Source organism: Oncorhynchus kisutch, linkage group LG19, assembly GCF_002021735.2.
Source record: "Oncorhynchus kisutch isolate 150728-3 linkage group LG19, Okis_V2, whole genome shotgun sequence".
Lineage (NCBI taxonomy): Eukaryota > Metazoa > Chordata > Actinopteri > Salmoniformes > Salmonidae > Oncorhynchus > Oncorhynchus kisutch.
In genome coordinates this window covers 63,534,296-63,553,393 of record NC_034192.2, presented here as the reverse complement: position 1 = coordinate 63,553,393, position 19,098 = coordinate 63,534,296, and the positions used below count along the sequence as shown (strand labels likewise).

The following is a 19,098-nucleotide window of genomic DNA, read 5'->3' as shown; positions in this document are numbered from 1 at the left end:
ATGGGTTACAGGCTGTATACTGTATATGGGTTACAGGCTGTATATGGGTTACAGGCTGTATACTGTATATGGGTTACAGGCTATATATTGTATATGGGTTACAGGCTGTATATGGGTTACAGGCTGTATATGGGTTACAGGCTGTATACTGTATATGGGTTACAGGCTGTATACTGTATATGGGTTACAGGCTGTATATGGGTTACAGGCTGTATACTGTATATGGGTTACAGGCTGTATATGGGTTACAGGCTGTATACTGTATATGGGTTACAGGCTGTATATGGGTTACAGGCTGTATATTGTATATGGGTTACAGGCTGTATATGGGTTACAGGCTGTATACTGTATATGGGATACAGGCTATATATTGTATATGGGTTACAGGCTGTATATGGGTTACAGGCTGTATACTGTATATGGGTTACAGGCTATATATTGTATATGGGTTACAGGCTGTATACTGTATATGGGTTACAGGCTGTATATGGGTTACGGGCTGTATATGGGTTACAGGCTGTATACTGTATATGGGTTACAGGCTGTATATGGGTTACAGGCTATATATTGTATATGGGTTACAGGCTGTATACTGTATATGGGTTACAGGCTGTATATGGGTTACAGGCTGTATACTGTATATGGGTTACAGGCTGTATATGGGTTACAGGCTGTATACTGTATATGGGTTACAGGCTGTATACTGTATATGGGTTACAGGCTGTATATGGGTTACAGGCTGTATATGGGTTACAGGCTGTATACTGTATATGGGTTACAGGCTGTATATGGGTTACAGGCTGTATATGGGTTACAGGCTGTATACGGGTTACAGGCTGTATATGGGTTACAGGCTGTATACTGTATATGGGTTACAGGCTGTATACTGTATATGGGTTACAGGCTGTATATGGGTTACAGGCTGTATATGGGTTACAGGCTGTATATGGGTTACAGGCTGTATATGAGTTACAGGCTGTATACTGTATATGGGTTACAGGCTGTATACTGTAAATGGGTTATGGGCTGGTCGACTCAAGGATCATCCGGTAACCATTAACCAATGAACCAATCCTTATCCTCTCTTCTTATTCTGTTATTGCCTCCTCCCAGAAGATGTGACTCTACAGTCCGACCCTGTGGTGAGCAGGCAGTTCTTCACTCTGCACGGTGACACCGGTGGGGGAGGAGGTGGCGGGGGTTCGGTAGTAGAGAGGCGGACGTCGGCCCCCCCAGTGATCCTCAGTCTGGAGTCGCCCAGGTTCCACCCTCAGGCCAAGGGGAAGAACATCAGGCTGGACGGTCAGCTGAGACGAGCTACCAGGAAGAACAGCTTCTGCAACGGAATCACCTTTAGCCAACGACCTGTTAGACTCTATCAGAAGGTAAGACCCTGACCCAGATATACCCTGACCCAGATATACCCTGACCCTAACATACCCTGACCCTAACATACCCTGATATACCCTGACCCAGATATACCCTGACCCAGATATACCCTGACCCAGATATACCCTGACCCTAACATACCCTGACCCTAACATACCCTGACCCTAACATACCCTGACCCTAACATACCCTGACCCTAATATACCCTGACCCTAACATACCCTGACCCAGATATACCCTGACCCAGATATACCCTGACCCAGATATACCCTGACCCAGATATACCCTGACATACCCTGACCCTAACATACCCTGACCCTAACATACCCTGACCCTAACATACCCTGACCCTAACATACCCTGACCCTAACATACCCCGACCCTAACATACCCTGACCCTAATATACCCTGACCCTGATATACCCTGACCCTAATATACCCTGACCCTAACATACCCTGACCCTAACATACCCTGACCCTAAAATACCCTAACACTAACCATAACACACCCTGACCCTAACATACCCTGACCCTAACATACTCTGACCCTGATATACCCTGACCCTAACATACCTTGACCCTAACATACCCTGACCCTAATATACCCTTACCCTAATATACCCTGACCCTAATATACCCTGACCCTGATATACCCTGACCCTAATATACCCTGACCCTAATATACCCTGACCCTAACATACCCTGACCCTAAAATACCCTAACACACCCTGACCCTAACATACCCTGACCCTAACATACTCTGACCCTGATATACCCTGACCCTAACATACCTTGACCCTAACATACCCTGACCCTAACATACCCTGACCCTAATATACCCTGACCCTAATATACCCTGACCCTAACATACCCTGATCCTGATATACCCTGACCCAGATATACCCTGACCCTAAAATACCCTAACACTAACCCTAACACACCCTAACTCGGGCCAGGGTTAGGCAACTATATTAAGCCATGGGACGATTTTTGTCGGAGTGGATGGTCGGGCGGGCGGAACATAATTATAATGATTTATTTTAAAATAACTATATTTTCATACATTGAGAGAACAAAATCACATCTCTTTTTGTTATTTGTGGGAATTTCCTAAATTATACTCATTTGGGGACCCCCCAAAAAATCCAGTCGCCGATCCCTGCCCCAACGCTAACATTTAGCCAAAGACCTGTTAGACTATGAAAAGGTAAGACCCCTCTCTGTCTCTCCCCAACTCTAACCCTGATATCTTCTTATGGCCAGTTGGGACGGTAGCGTCCCACCTGGACAACATCCGATGAAATTGCAGAGCGCGAAATTCCAAAATACCAAATTCAAATATTTAACATTCTTGAAAATATAAGTGTTATACATCAAAATAAAGCTTAACTTCTTGTTAAACCAGCTGCTGTGTCAGATTTCAAAAAGGCTTTACGGCGAAAGCACACCATGCGATTATCTGAGGACAGCGCCCCGTATACAATCACATGAAAAACATATTTCAACCAGGCAGGTGCACTACAAAAGTCAGAAATAGCGATATAATTAATGCCTTACCTTTGATGATCTTCTTCTGTTGGCACTCCAAAAAGTCCCAGAAACATCACAAATGGTCCTTTTGTTCGATAATGTCCTTTATTTATGTGGCGCGTTTGATTCAGAAATACACCGGTTTCAACTCGCCCAACATACCTACAAAGTATCTAATAAGTAACCTTTAAACTTGGTCCAAACATTTCAAACAACGTTCCTAATCCAACCGCGGCTACCCTGAAACGTAAATAAATCGATAACACTTATGAGGGAATAAACTGTTTCTAATACCGAATAAAAACAACATGAAGCGCGCTCCAGTTCACGCGCATCAAAACAGTCGAGTCCAGCTGGAGTGACACTTACAATGAATAGGACTACTTCTCGGACTACTTCTCAAAAGAAAAACATCGAACAATTTCTAAAGACTAGTAGAAAAAGGAAGGGAAGCGCTACTAGGTAAACAATAGTACATTTTGGTAGACAGAAGGTGCTCTTTGGTAAAAGGGGTGAATTGGTCATCAAAAAGAAAGGAGGACCAAAGCACTCTTCATATAATTAATTAAAATGCCTTTATTTGTATGGCATGTTCAATAGAAACAAAGTTTTTAAAATCCGACGCGTTTCTAAAGACTGTTGACATCTAGTGGAAGCCATGGGAACTGCAACCTGGTTCCTAATAATAAGGATGTCCCATAGAAACCTATTGGAAAATCTTATGACCTCAATTTGTTTTTCCCTGAATGGTTTGTCCTCGGGGTTTCGCCTGCCATATCAGTTCTGTTATACTCACATACATTATTTAGAAAAGTTTAGAGTGTTTTCTATCCAAATCTACCAATTATATGAATATCCTAGCTTCTGGGCCTGAGTAACAGGCAGTTTACTTTGGGCACGCTTTTCATCCAGAGGTGAAAATACTGCCCCCTACCCAAGAGAGGATACACCATAACCCTGACAGCTCTGTTATCTCTATCATCTCTGTCTGGAGACACCTCTGTCATCTCTATCTGGAGACATCTCTGTCATCTCTATCATCTCTATCTGGAGACATCTCTGTCATCTCTGTCTGGAGACATCTCTGTCATCTCTGACATCTCTGTCTGGAGACGTCTCTATCATCTCTGACATCTCTGTCTGGAGACATCTCTGTCATCTCTATCTGGAGACATCTCTGTCATCTCTATCTGGAGACATCTCTGTCATCTCTATCATCTCTGTCTGGAGACATCTCTGTCATCTCTATCTGGAGACATCTCTGTCATCTCTATCTGGAGACATCTCTGTCATCTCTATCATCTCTGTCTGGAGACATCTCTGTCATCTCTGTCTGGAGACATCTCTGTCATCTCTGTCTGGAGACATCTCTGTCATCTCTGACATCTCTGTCTGGAGACATCTCTGTCTGGAGACATCTCTGTCATCTCTGTCTGGAGACATTTCTGTCATCTCTGTCATCTCTGTCTGGAGACATCTCTGTCATCTCTGTCTGGAGACATCTCTGTCATCTCTATCATCTCTGTCTGGAGACATCTCTGTCATCTTTATCTGGAGACATCTCTGTCATCTCTATCATCTCTGTCTGGAGACATCTCTGTCATCTCTGACAGCTCTGTCTGGAGACATCTCTGTCATCTCTGACATCTCTGTCTGGAGACATCTCTGTCATCTCTAGCATCTCTGTCTGGAGACATCTCTGTCATCTCTAGCATCTCTGTCTGGAGACATCTCTGTCATCTCTGTCTGGAGACATCTCTGTCATCTCTGTCATCTCTGTCTGGAGACATCTCTGTCATCTCTGACATCTATGTCTGGAGACATCTCTGTCATCTCTGACATCTATGTCTGGAGACATCTCTGTCCTCTCTGTCTGGAGACATCTCTGTCATCTCTGTCTGGAGACATTTCTGTCATCTCTGTCATCTCTGTCTGGAGACATCTCTGTCATCCCTGCATCTCTGTCATCTCTATCTGGAGACATCTCTGTCATCTCTATCATCTCTGTCTGGAGACATCTCTGTCATCTCTATTATCTCTGTCTGGAGACATCTCTGTCATCTCTGTCTAGATACATCTCTGTCTGGAGACATCTCTGTCATCTCTATTATCTCTGTCTGGAGACATCTCTGTCATCTCTGTCTAGATACATCTCTGTCATCTCTGTCTGGAGACATCTCTGTCATCTCTGACATCTCCGTCTGGAGACATCTCTGTCATCTCTAACATCTCTGTCTTTCTCTCTCATGTCACTGTTCATTTTGATCTCTCTCTCTGGGTCCGTAATGGGTCTGCGACCAAACGACCACCCCTCATCACTGTCAAACGCTCCCTAAAACACTTCTGCGAGCAGGCCTTTCTAATCAACCTGGCCCGGGTATCCTGAAATTACATTGACCTCATCCCATCAGTAGAGGATGCCTGGTTATTCTTTAAAAGTGCCCTGCTCACCATCTTAAATAAGCATGCTCCATAAAAAAAAAATGGAAATGTGAACAGATATAGCCCTTGGCTCACTCCAGACCTGTCTGCCCTTGACCAGCACAAAAACATCCTGTGGCGTTCTGAATTAGCATCGAATAGCCCCTTGATATGCAACTTTTCAGGGAAATTAGGAACAAATATACACAGGCAGTTAGGAAAGCTAAGGCTAGCATTATCAAACAGAAATGTGCATCCTGATTTACAAACTTCCAAAAGTTCTGGGACACTGTAAAGTCCATGGAGAATAAGAGCACCTCCTCCCAGTTGCCAACTGCTCTGAGGCTAGGCAACACTGTTACCACCGATAAATCCACCATAATTGAGAATTTTTCTACGGCTGGCCATGCTTTCCACCTGGCTACTCCTATGCCGGTCAACAGCCCAGCACCCTCCCCAGCAACCCGCCAAAGCCCCCACCATTTCTCCTTCACCCAAATCCAGATAGCTGATGTTCTGAAAAAGCTGCAAAATCTGGACCCCTAAAAATCAGCCGGGCTAGACAATCTGGACCCTCTCTTTCGTATCGTCTGAGATTCCCAAAGATTGGAAAGCTGCCGCGGTCATCCCCCTCTTCAAAGGGGGAGACACTCTAGACCCAAACTGCTACAGAGCTATATCTATCCTACCCTGTCTTTCTAAGGTCTTCGAAAGCCAAGTTATCAAACAGATTACCGACCATTTCGAATCCCAGCGTACCTTCTCCGCTATGCAATCTGGTTTCAGAGCTGGTCATGGGTGCACCTCAGCCACGCTCAAGGTACTAAACGATATCATACTCGCCATCGATAAGAGACATTACTGTGCAGCAGTCTTCATCGACCTGGCCAAAGCTTTCGACTCTGTCAATCACCACATCCTCATCGGCAGACTCGACAGCCTTGGTTTCTCAAATGATTGCCTCGCCTGGTTCACCAACTACTTCTCTGATAGAGTTCAGTGTGTCAAATCGGAGGGCCTATTGTCCGGACCTCTGGCGGTCTCTATGGGGGTGCCACAGGGTTCAATTCTCGGGCCGACTCTCTTCTCTGTATACATCAATGATGTCGCTCTTGCTGCGGGTGATTCTCTGATCCACCTCTACGCAGACGATACCATTCTGTATACTTCTGGCCCATCTTTGGACACTGTGTTAACAACCCTCCAGACGAGCTTCAATGCCATACAACTCTCCTTCCGTGGCCTCCAACTGCTCTTAAATGCAAGTAAAACTAAATGCATGCTATTCAATCGATCACTGCCCGCACCTGCCCGCCCATCCAGCATCACTACTCTGGACGGCTCTGACTTAGAATACGTGGACAACTACAAATACCTAGGTGTCTGGTTAGACTGTAAACTCTCCTTCCAGACTCACAGTAAGCATCTCCAATCCAAAATTAAATCTAGAATTGTCTTCCTATACCGCAACAAAGCATCCTTCACTCATGCTGCCAAACATACCCTCGTAAAACTGACCATCCTACCGATCCTCGACTTCGGCGATGTCATCTATAAAATAGCCTCCAATACTCTACTAAGCAAATTGGATGAAGTCTATCACAGTGCCATCCGTTTTGTCACCAAAGTCCCATATACTACCCACCACTGCAACCTGTGCTTTAAGCACCAGCTGTCAGAGCAGCTCATAGATCACTAAACCTGTACATAGATGGGCTGTTTACAGATGGGCTATCTACCTCATCCCCATACTGTATTTATTTATCTTATTCCTTTGCACCCCAGTATCTCTACTTGCACATTCATCTTCTGCACATCTACCATTCCAGTGTTTAATTGCTATATTGTAATTACTTCGCCATCATGGCCTATTTATTGCCTTAACTCCCTTATCTTACCTCATTTGCACTCACTGTATATAGACTTTTTTGTTTTCTTTAGTTCTACTGTATTATTGACTGTATGTTTTGTTTATTCCATGTGTAACTCTGTGTTGTTGTATGTGTGGAATTGCTATGCTTTATCTTGGCCAGGTCGCAGATGTAAATGAGAACTTGTTCTCAACTGGCCTACCTGGTTAAATAAAGGTGTTCTCAACTAGCCTACCTGGTTAAATAAAGGTGTTCTCAACTAGCCTACCTGGTTAAATAAAGGTGTTCTCAACTAGCCTACCTGGTTAAATAAAGGTGTTCTCAACTGGCCTACCTGGTTAAATAAACGGTGAAATAAATCAAAAGCACAGAGAGTTACAATCCCCACTCCTTCCCAGGTTCGTCTGCGTCTGTCTGGTGTACACAACGGCTGGAGTGGTGCTCTGCGGTTCGGTTTCACCAGTCTGGACCCAAGCGAGCTCAACTCCTCCAACATCCCCAAGTACGCCTGTCCGGACCTGGTGACGCGGCCGGGTTACTGGGCCAAAGCCCTGCCGGAACGCCTGGCGATCCGCAACAACGTCCTGTCCTTCTGGGCCGACAGACACGGCCGTGTGTTCTACAGTATCAACGAGGAGGAACCCATCCTCTTCCACTGTGGTCTGAGTATAGGATGTCCGCTCTGGGCCATCATAGACATCTATGGCCTCATCCAGGAGGTTACACTGCTAGGTCAGTCTCTGCCTTGTTAAATAGTCTTTTCTGTCTTAGGGTTCCAACAACAGCATCAAAGTCTTGTCAAAGTAATTCCTTCCTAACCAAAGGGTTGTACTCTGAGAGTAGCAGCACGATATTACACTGTAGAACAACAAGCCTAGGAGTCAGAGAGAAAGGCAGTTAATGGTAGCCAAACACTTACCCTCATTAGGACCACAACATATTCACAGCTGAGTTGAGCTGTTCCCTAAAAGGCCAACCATTCCCAGCTGAGTTGAGTGGCTCCCTTAAGGGAACAGCTCAACTCAGCTGGGAATGGTTGGCCTCTTAGTAAGCAACTCAACTCAGCTGTGAATGGTTGGCCTTTTAAGGGAACAGCTCAACTCAGCTGTGAATGGTTGGCCTCTTAAGGGAACAGCTCAGTTCAGCTGGGAATGGTTGGCCTTTTAATTAGGGGTTCTTCTTAGGGATAGGTCGTTCTGTCAACAGGACAGTTGTAAATCATGCAGCGCCTTGTGTCACGATCACAGATTTTAGAGAAACAACAAATGTCGGTACATATACAGTTGAAATCGGAAGTTTAACATACACTTAGGTTGGGAGTCATTAAAACTCGTTTTTCAACCACTCCACAAGTTTCTTGCTAACAAACTATAGTTTTGGCAAGTCGGTTAGGACATCTACTTTGTGCAGGACACAAGTCATTTTCCCAACAATTGTTTACAGACTTTACAGATTATTTCACTTATAATTAGCTGTATCACAATATCAGTGGGTCAGAAGTTTACAAACACTAAGTTGACTGTGCCTTTAAACGGCAGAATTGAGGTGTAGGGTAGCCTAGTGGTTAGAGCGTTGGACTAGTAACCGGAAGGTTGCAAGTTCAAACCCCCGAGCTGACAAGGTACAAATCTGTCGTTCTGCCCCTGAACAGGCAGTTAACCCACTGTTCCTAGGCCGTCATTGTAAATAAGAATTTGTTCTTAACTGACTTGCCGGGTTAAATAAAGGTTAAATAAAAAAACAGCTTGGAAAATACCAGAAAATCATATCATGGCCCTAGAAGCTTCTGATAGGCTAATTTGATAAATTCACCTCTGAAGGTGAAATGTGTACTTACATTCTGAAATCTTGCTCTGATTTATCATCCAAAGGGTCCCAGAGATAACATGAAGTGTCGTTGTGTTAGATAAAATCCTTTTTCATATCCTAAAAAGGTCCATGTAGCATGCACGATCGATTTTGTATTTCCACTCGTTAAATTTGCAAAGAAAGGAATCTGTGAAAATCTCACATTAAATGTTGTTTCAACCAACCAAATCACATTCATATCTATTCCTCAGAGATCCTAGAATGTAACCAGACTTCACTATATCATTAGAGGGGTAGTATATCCTATAGGACACCATATCAGAGATCCTAGAACGTAACCAGACTTCACTATATCATTAGAGGTGTAGTATGTCCTATAGGACACCATATTTGGTCAGAGAGCGACGCCTTCATAGCACGCCAATGTTGCGGGAGGTCTTCACTTGAACGACTCTAACTTTGTCAAATAAGCACCAATCGGGGTCAAACAAAGATAGCTAGATAACCAATGAGCTGGGCTTAACGGGAGTATCCGAAAACCCTGTATCTGTCGTAAAATGTAGATGCTAACCTTTTGTGACAGCATGCCTTTTCCTTTTGGACTAAAATTATAAGAATATTCAGAGTTATGAAGTTATGAAAACTGGTTGTTTTGCAGCAAATGTTGAACTTATAATATGTCTACTAATACTGGAAAAGCTGAATCAAAGTCCAAGTATATTTATTAGATTTGACGAAAAATGTCATATGAGGGCAAATGTCTACTTCATGATTTGCCCAAATGTACCTGGGTGACTTCACACAAAATGTCATGTAGTTCGCTCATACTTCAAGTTAGGGGCGGCAGAGTCAGTCATCACCCTCACAGAGTCACCTTCAGCCAAGACACAGTCATCATCCTCACACAGTCACCTTCAGCCAAGACACAGTCATCACCCTCACACAGTCACCTTCAGCAAAGACACAGTCATCACCCTCACACAGTCACCTTCAGCCAAGACACAGTCATCACCCTCACAGTCACCTTCAGCCAAGACACAGTCATCACCCTCACACAGTCACCTTCAGCCAAGATACAGTCATCACCCTCACACAGTCACCTTCAGCCCAGACACAGTCATCACCCTCACACAGTCACCTTCAGCCCAGACACAGTCATCACCCTCACACAGTCACCTTCGGCCCAGACACAGTCATCACCCTCACACAGTCACCTTCAGCCAAGACACAGTCATCACCCTCACAGTCACCTTCAGCCAAGACACAGTCATCACCCTCACACAGTCACCTTCAGCCCAGACACAGTCATCACCCTCACACAGTCACCTTCAGCCCAGACACAGTCATCACCCTCACACAGTCACCTTCGGCCCAGACACAGTCATCACCCTCACACAGTCACCTTCAGCCAAGACACAGTCATCACCCTCACAGTCACCTTCAGCCAAGACACAGTCATCACCCTCACACAGTCACCTTCAGCCCAGACACAGTCATCACCCTCACACAGTCACCTTCAGCCCAGACACAGTCATCACCCTCACACAGTCACCTTCAGCTAAGACACAGTCATCACCCTCACAGAGTCACCTTCAGCCAAGACACAGTCATCACCCTCACACAGTCACCTTCAGCCAAGACACAGTCATCACCCTCACAGAGTCACCTTCAGCCAAGACACAGTCATCACCCTCACACAGTCACCTTCAGCCAAGACACAGTCATCACCCTCACAGAGTCACCTTCAGCCAAGACACAGTCATCACCCTCACACAGTCACCTTCAGCCAAGACACAGTCATCACCCTCACACAGTCACCTTCAGCCAAGACACAGTCATCACCCTCACACAGTCAACTTCAGCCAAGACACAGTCATCACCCTCACACAGTCATCTTCAGCCAAGACACAGTCATCACCCTCACACAGTCACCTTCAGCCAAGACACAGTCATCACCCTCACACAGTCACCTTCAGCCAAGACACAGTCATCACCCTCACACAGTCACCTTCAGCCAAGACACAGTCATCACCCTCACACAGTCACCTTCACCCAAGACAGTTTGTTATATAAACTGATAATGTCTGGGAAAGTTTGTGTAAAAAACCCGATAATGTCTGGGACAGTTCAGCTGTGCTTCCAATTCTAATGAAGTCTACTTCCTCACATCAGCAGTGCAGATGGGAGCCGAGTGAGACGGTTATATTAGACAGCTTCGCTTCAATAATTTAAGCCTTTAAGCGGCTCAAAGCACAAACATTCTGGGTTCACTGAAATACAGGATCTTTCTCAGCAGTGTCACGCTGCTAGACAGGCTGGGGTCTGGACTGGGGGCTGGGCTGGGGGCTGGGCTGGGGGCTGGGCTGGGGTCTGGACTGGACTGGGGGCTGGGGTCTGGGCTGGGGGCTGGACTGGGGGCTGGGCTGGGGGCTGGACTGGGGGCTGGGCTGGGGGCTGGGCTGGGGGCTGGACTGGGGGCTGGGCTGGGGTCTGGACTGGGGTCTGGGCTGGGGGCTGGGCTGGGGTCTGGACTGGGGTCTGGGGTCTGGGCTGGGGTCTGGACTGGGGGCTGGGGGCTGGGCTGGGGTCTGGACTGGGGGCTGGGCTGGGGACTGGACTGGGGGCTGGGCTGGGCTGGGGGCTGGGCTGGGGTCTGGACTGGGGGCTGGGCTGGGGTCTGGACTGGGGGCTGGGCTGGGGGCTGGACTGGGGGCTGGGCTGGGGGCTGGGCTGGGGGCTGGGCTGGGGGCTGGGGGCTGGGCTGGGGTCTGGACTGGGGGCTGGGCTGGGGGCTGGACTGGGGGCTGGGCTGGGGGCTGGACTGGGGGCTGGACTGGGGGCTGGACTGGGCTGGGCTGGGGGCTGGGCTGGGGTCTGGATTGGGGGCTGGACTGGGGGCTGGGCTGGGGTCTGGGCTGGGCTGCGGGCTGGGCTGGACTGGGGGCTGGGCTGGGCTGGGGTCTGGATTGGGGTCTGGACTGGGGTCTGGACTGGGGGCTGGGCTGGGCCGGGTTCTGGGCTGGGGTCTGGACTGGGGGCTGGGCTGGGGGCTGGGCTGGGGGCTGGATTGGGGTCTGGACTGGGGTCTGGACTGGGGTCTGGACTGGGGTCTGGGCTGGGCTGGGGGCTGGGGTCTGGGCTGGGCTGGGCTGAGCTGGACTGGGGGCTGGGCTGGGGGCTGGGCTGGGGTCTGGGCTGGGGTCTGGGCTGGGCTGGGTTCTGGGGGCTGGGCTGGGGTCTGGGGGCTGGGCTGGGGGCTGGGGGCTGGGCTGGGTTCTGGGCTGGGGTCTGGGCTGGGGTCTGGACTGGGGTCTGGGGGCTGGGCTGGGGTCTGGACTGGGGTCTGGGCTGGGGGCTGGGCTGGGGGCTGGACTGGGGGCTGGGCTGGGGGCTGGACTGGGGGCTGGGCTGGGGTCTGGACTGGGGGCTGGGCTGGGGGCTGGACTGGGGGCTGGACTGGGGGCTGGATTGGGGGCTGGGCTGGGGTCTGGGCTGGGCTGCGGGCTGGGCTGGACTGGGGGCTGGGCTGGGCTGGACTGGGGGCTGGGCTGGGGGCTGGGGTCTGGGGGCTGGGGTCTGGGATGGGGTCTGGGCTGGGGTCTGGGCTGGGCTGAGTTCTGGGGGCTGGGCTGGGGTCTGGGGGCTGGGCTGGGGGCTGGACTGGGCTGGGCTGGGCTGGGGGCTGGGCTGGGGGCTGGATTGGGGGCTGGACTGGGGGCTGGGCTGGGGTCTGGGCTGGGCTGCGGGCTGGGCTGGACTGGGGGCTGGGCTGGGGTCTGGATTGGGGTCTGGACTGGGGTCTGGACTGGGGTCTGGACTGGGCTGGGCTGGGCTGGGGGCTGGGCTAGGGGCTGGATTGGGGTCTGGACTGGGGGCTGGGCTGGGGTCTGGGCTGGGCTGCGGGCTGGGCTGGACTGGGGGCTGGGCTGGGGTCTGGATTGGGGTCTGGACTGGGGGCTGGACTGGGGGCTGGGCTGGGCCGGGTTCTGGGCTGGGGTCTGGACTGGGTTCTGGGCTGGGGTCTGGACTGGGGGCTGGGCTGGGGGCTGGACTGGGGGCTGGGGGCTGGACTGGGGGCTGGACTGGGGGCTGGACTGGGCTGGGCTGGGCTGGGGGCTGGGCTGGGGGCTGGTCTGGGGTCTGGATTGGGGGCTGGACTGGGGGCTGGGATGGGCTGGGGGCTGGGCTGGGGGCTGGATTGGGGTCTGGACTGGGGTCTGGACTGGGGGCTGGGCTGGGCTGGGGGCTGGGGGCTGGGCTGGGCTGGACTGGGGGCTGGGCTGGGGGCTGGGGGCTGGGGTCTGGGCTGGGCTGGGTTCTGGTGGCTGGGCTGGGGTCTGGGGTCTGGGCTGGGGGCTGGGCTGGGTTCTGGTCTGGGGTCTGGATTGGGGTCTGGACTGGGGTCTGGGCTGGGGTCTGGGCTGGGGTCTGGGCTGGGCTGCGGGCTGGGCTGGACTGGGGGCTGGGCTGGGGTCTGGATTGGGGTCTGGACTGGGGTCTGGACTGGGGTCTGGGCTGGGCCGGGTTCTGGGCTGGGGTCTGGACTGGGGGCTGGGCTGGGCTGGGGGCTGGGGGCTGGGCTGGGCTGGGCTGGACTGGGGGCTGGGCTGGGGGCTGGGGGCTGGGGGCTGGGGGCTGGGGTCTGGGCTGGGGTCTGGGCTGGGCTGGGTTCTGGTGGCTGGGCTGGGGGCTGGGGGCTGGGCTGGGGTCTGGGCTGGGTTCTGGGCTGGGGTCTGGGCTGGGGTCTGGGCTGGGGTCTGGGCTGGGGTCTGGGCTGGGGTCTATGCTGGGTTCTGGGTTTGAGGCTACATAAGGAATAGTTCTCAGAACATACCAGACCATCTCCCTCACCTCTGCTATTTTCCCTCTAATGTATGTTTGCATAGGAGTTCCTTCATTTAAAGTAACGTAAAGCAATCTCTATGGGCTTGTTATCTTCAGTCCAAAAAGACTTAACATTTGACTATCATTATTCTGCTTTGCTCCAGAAGGAACGATGTTTCTAGTGAATGAGTAGTCTCTTTAATAGAACCTACTGCTCACCTACCTTATCTTGTTCTCCCCCTATCTCTCTCTCTCTGTCTCTCCTGCCCCTCTGTCTCCTTCCCCTCTCTTTCCCTCCCTCTTCCTCTCTCCCTCTCTCTGTCCCTCTCTCTGTCCCTCTCTCTTCTCTCCTGTGCTCTCCTGCCCCTCTCTCTCCTGCCCCTCTCTCTCCCTCTCCCTCTCTCTCACTCTCCCTGCTTTCCCTCTCCCCTTGCTCTCTCTCCTCCCAGAGAGCAAGTTTGCAGAGAGTGTCGGTTCCAGTTGTCTGTCTGCGGCCCGTCTCAGTGCCTACCTCCCTCAGAGCAGCCACGACTCCGCAAACTACAACAACAACCAGCTAGAGAACAACCAGGCCGCCGAGAAGATGGCCACGTTACAGCTCAACAACAAAGCCACTGCGAAGATGGCCACTGCGAACTACAGCTCAAATTCTGTAAGTTGTTTGTCTATATACTCTGTCTGTATATTTGTGTTTATGGACTATATATTCTGTCTGTATATTGTGTTAATTTACTATTTATTCTGTCTGTATTTGTGTTTATGGTCTATATATTCTGTCTGTATATTGTGTTTATGGTCTATATATTCTGTCTGTATATTGTGTTTATGGTCTATATATTCTGTCTGTATATTTGTGTTTATGGACTATATATTCTGTCTGTATATTGTGTTAATTTACTATATATTCTGTCTGTATTTGTGTTTATGGTCTATATATTCTGTCTGTATATTGTGTTAATTTACTATATATTCTGTCTGTATATTGTGTTTATGGTCTATATATTCTGTCTGTATATTGTGTTAATTTACTATAATTTACTATATATTCTGTCTGTATTTGTGTTTATGGTCTATATATTCTGTCTGTATATTGTGTTAATTTACTATATATTCTGTCTGTATTTGTGTTTATGGTCTATATATTCTGTCTGTATTTGTGTTTATAGTCTATATATTCTGTCTGTATTTGTGTTTATGGTCTATATATTCTGTCTGTATTTGTGTTTATGGTCTATATATTCTGTCTGTATTTGTGTTTATGGTCTATATATTCTGTCTGTATTTGTGTTTATGGTCTATATATTCTGTCTGTATTTGTGTTTATAGTCTATATATTCTGTCTGTATTTGTGTTTATGGTCTATATATTCTGTCTGTATTTGTGTTTATGGTCTATATATTCTGTCTGTATTTGTGTTTATAGTCTATATATTCTGTCTGTATTTGTGTTTATAGTCTATATATTCTGTCTGTATTTGTGTTTATGGTCTATATATTCTGTCTGTATTTGTGTTTATGGTCTATATATTCTGTCTGTATTTGTGTTTATGGTCTATATATTCTGTCTGTATTTGTGTTTATGGTCTATATATTCTGTCTGTATTTGTGTTTATGGTCTATATATTCTGTCTGTATTTGTGTTTATGGTCTATATATATTATTGTGGCAGCATCATGTCACCAGGTCAAATTCCTGGTGCAGGTACAGTACACTACCGTTCAAAAGTTTGAGGTCACTTAGAAATGTCCTTGTTTTTGAAAGAAAAGCACTTTTTTTGTCCACTAAAAGAACATCAAATTGATCAGAAATACAGTGTAGACATTGTTAATGTTGTAAATGACTATTGTAGCTGGAAACAACAGATTTTAATGGAATATCTACATAGGCGTACAGAGGCCCATTATCAGCAACCATCACTCCTGTGTTCCAATGGCACGTTGTGTTAGTTAATCCAAGTTTATCATTTTAAATGTCTATTCTTGTTCTGAGAAATGAAGGCTATTCCGTGTGAGAAATTCACAGAAACTGAAGATCTCGTACAACGCTGTGTACTACTCCCTTCACAGAACAGCACAAACTGTCTCTAACCAGAATAGAAAGAGGAGTGGGAGGCCCCGGTGCACAACTGAGCAAGAGGACAAGTACATTAGAGTGTCTGGTTTGAGAAACAGACGCCTCACAAGTCCTCAACTGGGAGCGTCATTAAATAGTACACGCAAAACACCAGTCTCAACGTCCACAGTGAAGAGGCGACTCTGGGATGCTGACCTTCTAGGCAGAGTTCCTCTGTCCAGTCTCAACGTCAACAGTGAAGAGGCAACTCCGGGATGCTGGCCTTCTAGCCAGAGTTCCTCTGTCCAGTCTCAACGTCAACAGTGAAGAGGCGACTCCGGGATGCTGGCCTTCTAGCCAGAGTTTCTCTGTCCAGTCTCAACGTCAACAGTGAAGAGGCGACTCTGGGATGCTGACCTTCTAGGCAGAGTTCCTCTGTCCAGTCTCAACGTCAACAGTGAAGAGGCGACTCTGGGATGCTGACCTTCTAGGCAGAGTTCCTCTGTCCAGTCTCAAAGTCAACAGTGAAGAAGCGACTCTGGGATGCTGACCTTCTAGGCAGAGTTACAAACAAAAAGCCATATCTCAGAATGGCCAATAAAAAGAAAAGATTAAGATGGGCAAAAGAACACAGACACTAATGTTGTCATTAACAAAATTAACAATGTCTACACTGTATTTCTGATCAATTTGATGTTATTTTATTGGACAAAAAATGTGCTTTTTTTTCAAAAACAAGGACATTTCTAAGTGACCCCAAACTTTCTAACGGTCGTGTAAATGTACCTGGGGAATAAATGCATTTTGGATTCTGACACCTTACAGCTCAACAACTACAGCCAGATGATCCCCTGTTGTACCACATCTTCCTCCTCCATAACATCATCATCATCCGTCCCATTCTCCACCCCCCGGTTGGTCCGAGCTGGGCTCCCCTCGCCGCTCGACACCGACCTCCACTTCCATCCAGTCCGTGGCCCGGACGTCACCCTGTCAGCTGACCGCTCTGCAGCGTGTATCCACTTCCTTGAGTCTTCGAGGACTCTGGTGTTCTCAGATCGCCCCCTAAGGGTCAGGGAGACGCTCTACGTCGAGGTCGGTCATCTCGGCCTGCCCTACTTCGGGGCGCTCCTTTTCGGACTGACCTCCTGCGATCCGGGGTCCCTCCATGCTGGGGAACTTCCTGCCGACCCAGAGGTGCTGCTGGACAGGAAGGAGTACTGGGTGGTGTACCGCGGCTTCCCCATGCCCTGCTCCGGGGACATTCTGTCCTTCAGCCTGACACCCAGCGGTGAGGTGCATCATGGGGTCAACGGGGCGGCCAGAAGGAGGCTGCTGTGTGTCGATTCATCACAGAAACTCTGGGCCTTCTTTACCCTGCATGGAGCGGTCAACAGACTCAGGATACTGGGTAGGTTATTCACATTCACTATAAGAAATGAAAATATTACATTTACATTAGTATTCAGACCCTTTACTCAGTACTTTGTTGAAGCACATTTGGCAGCGATTACAGCCTCGAGTCTTCTTGGGTATGACGCTACAAGCTTGACACACCTGTATTTGGGGAGTTTCTCCCATTCTTCTCTGCAGATCCTCTCAACCTCTGTCAGGTTGGATGGTGAGCGTCGCTGCACAGCTCTTTTCAGGTCAATCGGGTTCAAGTCCAGGCTCTGGCTGGGCCACTCAAGGACATTCAGAGACTTGTCCCGAAGCCGCTCCTGCATTGTCTTGGTTTTGTGCTTCGGGTCGTTGTCATGTGCCTTTTACTGAGGAGTGGCTACCGTCTGGCCACTCTACCATAAAGGCCTGATTGGTGGAGTGCTGCAAAGATGGTTGTCCTTCTGGAAGGCTCTCCCATCTCCACAGAGGAACTCTGGAGCTCTGTCAGAGTGACCATCTAGTTCTTGGTCACCTCCTTGACCAAGGCCCTTCTCCCCCGATTGCTCAGTTTGGCCAGGCAGCCAGCTTTAGGAAGAGTCTTGGTGGTTCCAAACTTCTTCAATTTAAGAATGATTGAGGGCGCTGTATTCTTGGGGACCTTCAATGCTGCAGAAATATTTTGGTACCCTTCCCCACATCTGTGCCTCGACACAATCATGTCTCGAAGCTCTACGGATAATTCCTTCGACCTCATGGCTTGGTTTTTGCTGTTACAATTCACTCTCAACTGTGGGACCTTCTATAGACAGGTGTGTGCCTTTCCAAATCATGTCCAATCAATTGAATTTACCACAGGTGGACTCCAATCAAGTTGTAGAAACATCTCAAGAATGATCAATGGAAACAGGATGCGCCTGAACTCAATTTTGAGTCTTATAGCAAAGGGTCTGAATATTTATGTAAATAAGGTATTTAAAAAAAAAGTGTTATAAATTTGTTAAAATGTCTAAAAACCTGTTATTACTGTCATTATGGGGTATTGTGTGTAGATTGATGAGGATTTTTTATTTACTTAATCCAGTTTAGAATATGGCTGGAACGTAACAACATTTGGAAAAAGTCAAGTTGTCTAAATTCTTCCAAAGGCACTGCATACTATACCATATAGATACTGTATATAAATACTCATCACAGACACTCTGGGCCTTCTTTACCCTGCATGGAGACATCAACAGACTCAGCCCAGCAATGTTTTCAGTATATCAGCAGAAATCCTATACCATTACTGAATGCGTGTACCATATGAGCTATGTAATGGACAAAGTACTGGTCAGAAAGTGTACCAGTACACAGTAGTCACACCCTCAGCTTCCTGGTTTCCAACAATCCCTTCAGTTCCCAGTTCTTTTTCATTCTTTCCCAGACCCACAGGAATGCTGGTGCGTAGTGATGACGCTCCCATGGTCCTCTCTGTTCCCCTCTGGGTTATTTTAGGATGTGACTTATCTGCTCTCTCTCCCACCAACTGCTCCCTTATAAACCCCCCCCCCCCCCCCCCCTCGCTCTCTCCTCTTTCTCTCGCTCGGTCAGCCCCCTCCCTCCCCCCCCTCTCTCTCCCTCTTTCTCTCCCTCGGTCAGGCCCCCCCCCACCTCTCTCTCTCTCCTCTCTCCTCTTCTCTCGCTCGGTCAGCCCCCCCACCCCCCACCCCTCTCTCTCTCCTCCCTCTTCTCTCTTCCTCCGCTCGGTCAGCCCCCCCCCCCCCTCTCTCTCCCTCTTTCTCGCTCTCGTCAGCCCCCCCACCCCTCTCTCTCTCCCTCTT

General features: G+C 48.7%; 1 protein-coding gene across 2 annotated transcripts in view; it reads left to right on the top strand.

The window, feature by feature from the left end:
• neurl1b (neuralized E3 ubiquitin protein ligase 1B) overlaps positions 1-19,098 on the top strand; it is a 30,148-nt gene that overhangs the window by 7,558 nt on the left and 3,492 nt on the right. Inside the window, exons 2-5 of one of the 2 annotated variants that reach the window (XM_031798426.1) lie at positions 1,117-1,385; positions 7,610-7,943; positions 14,294-14,496; positions 16,721-17,306. In XM_031798426.1, coding sequence (XP_031654286.1) covers positions 1,117-1,385; positions 7,610-7,943; positions 14,294-14,496; positions 16,721-17,306 — 1,392 coding nt within the window. Of the gene's footprint in view, positions 1-1,113; positions 1,386-7,609; positions 7,944-14,293; positions 14,497-16,720; positions 17,307-19,098 lie in introns of both variants that reach the window. The other variant, XM_031798425.1, reaches the window with a different exon arrangement.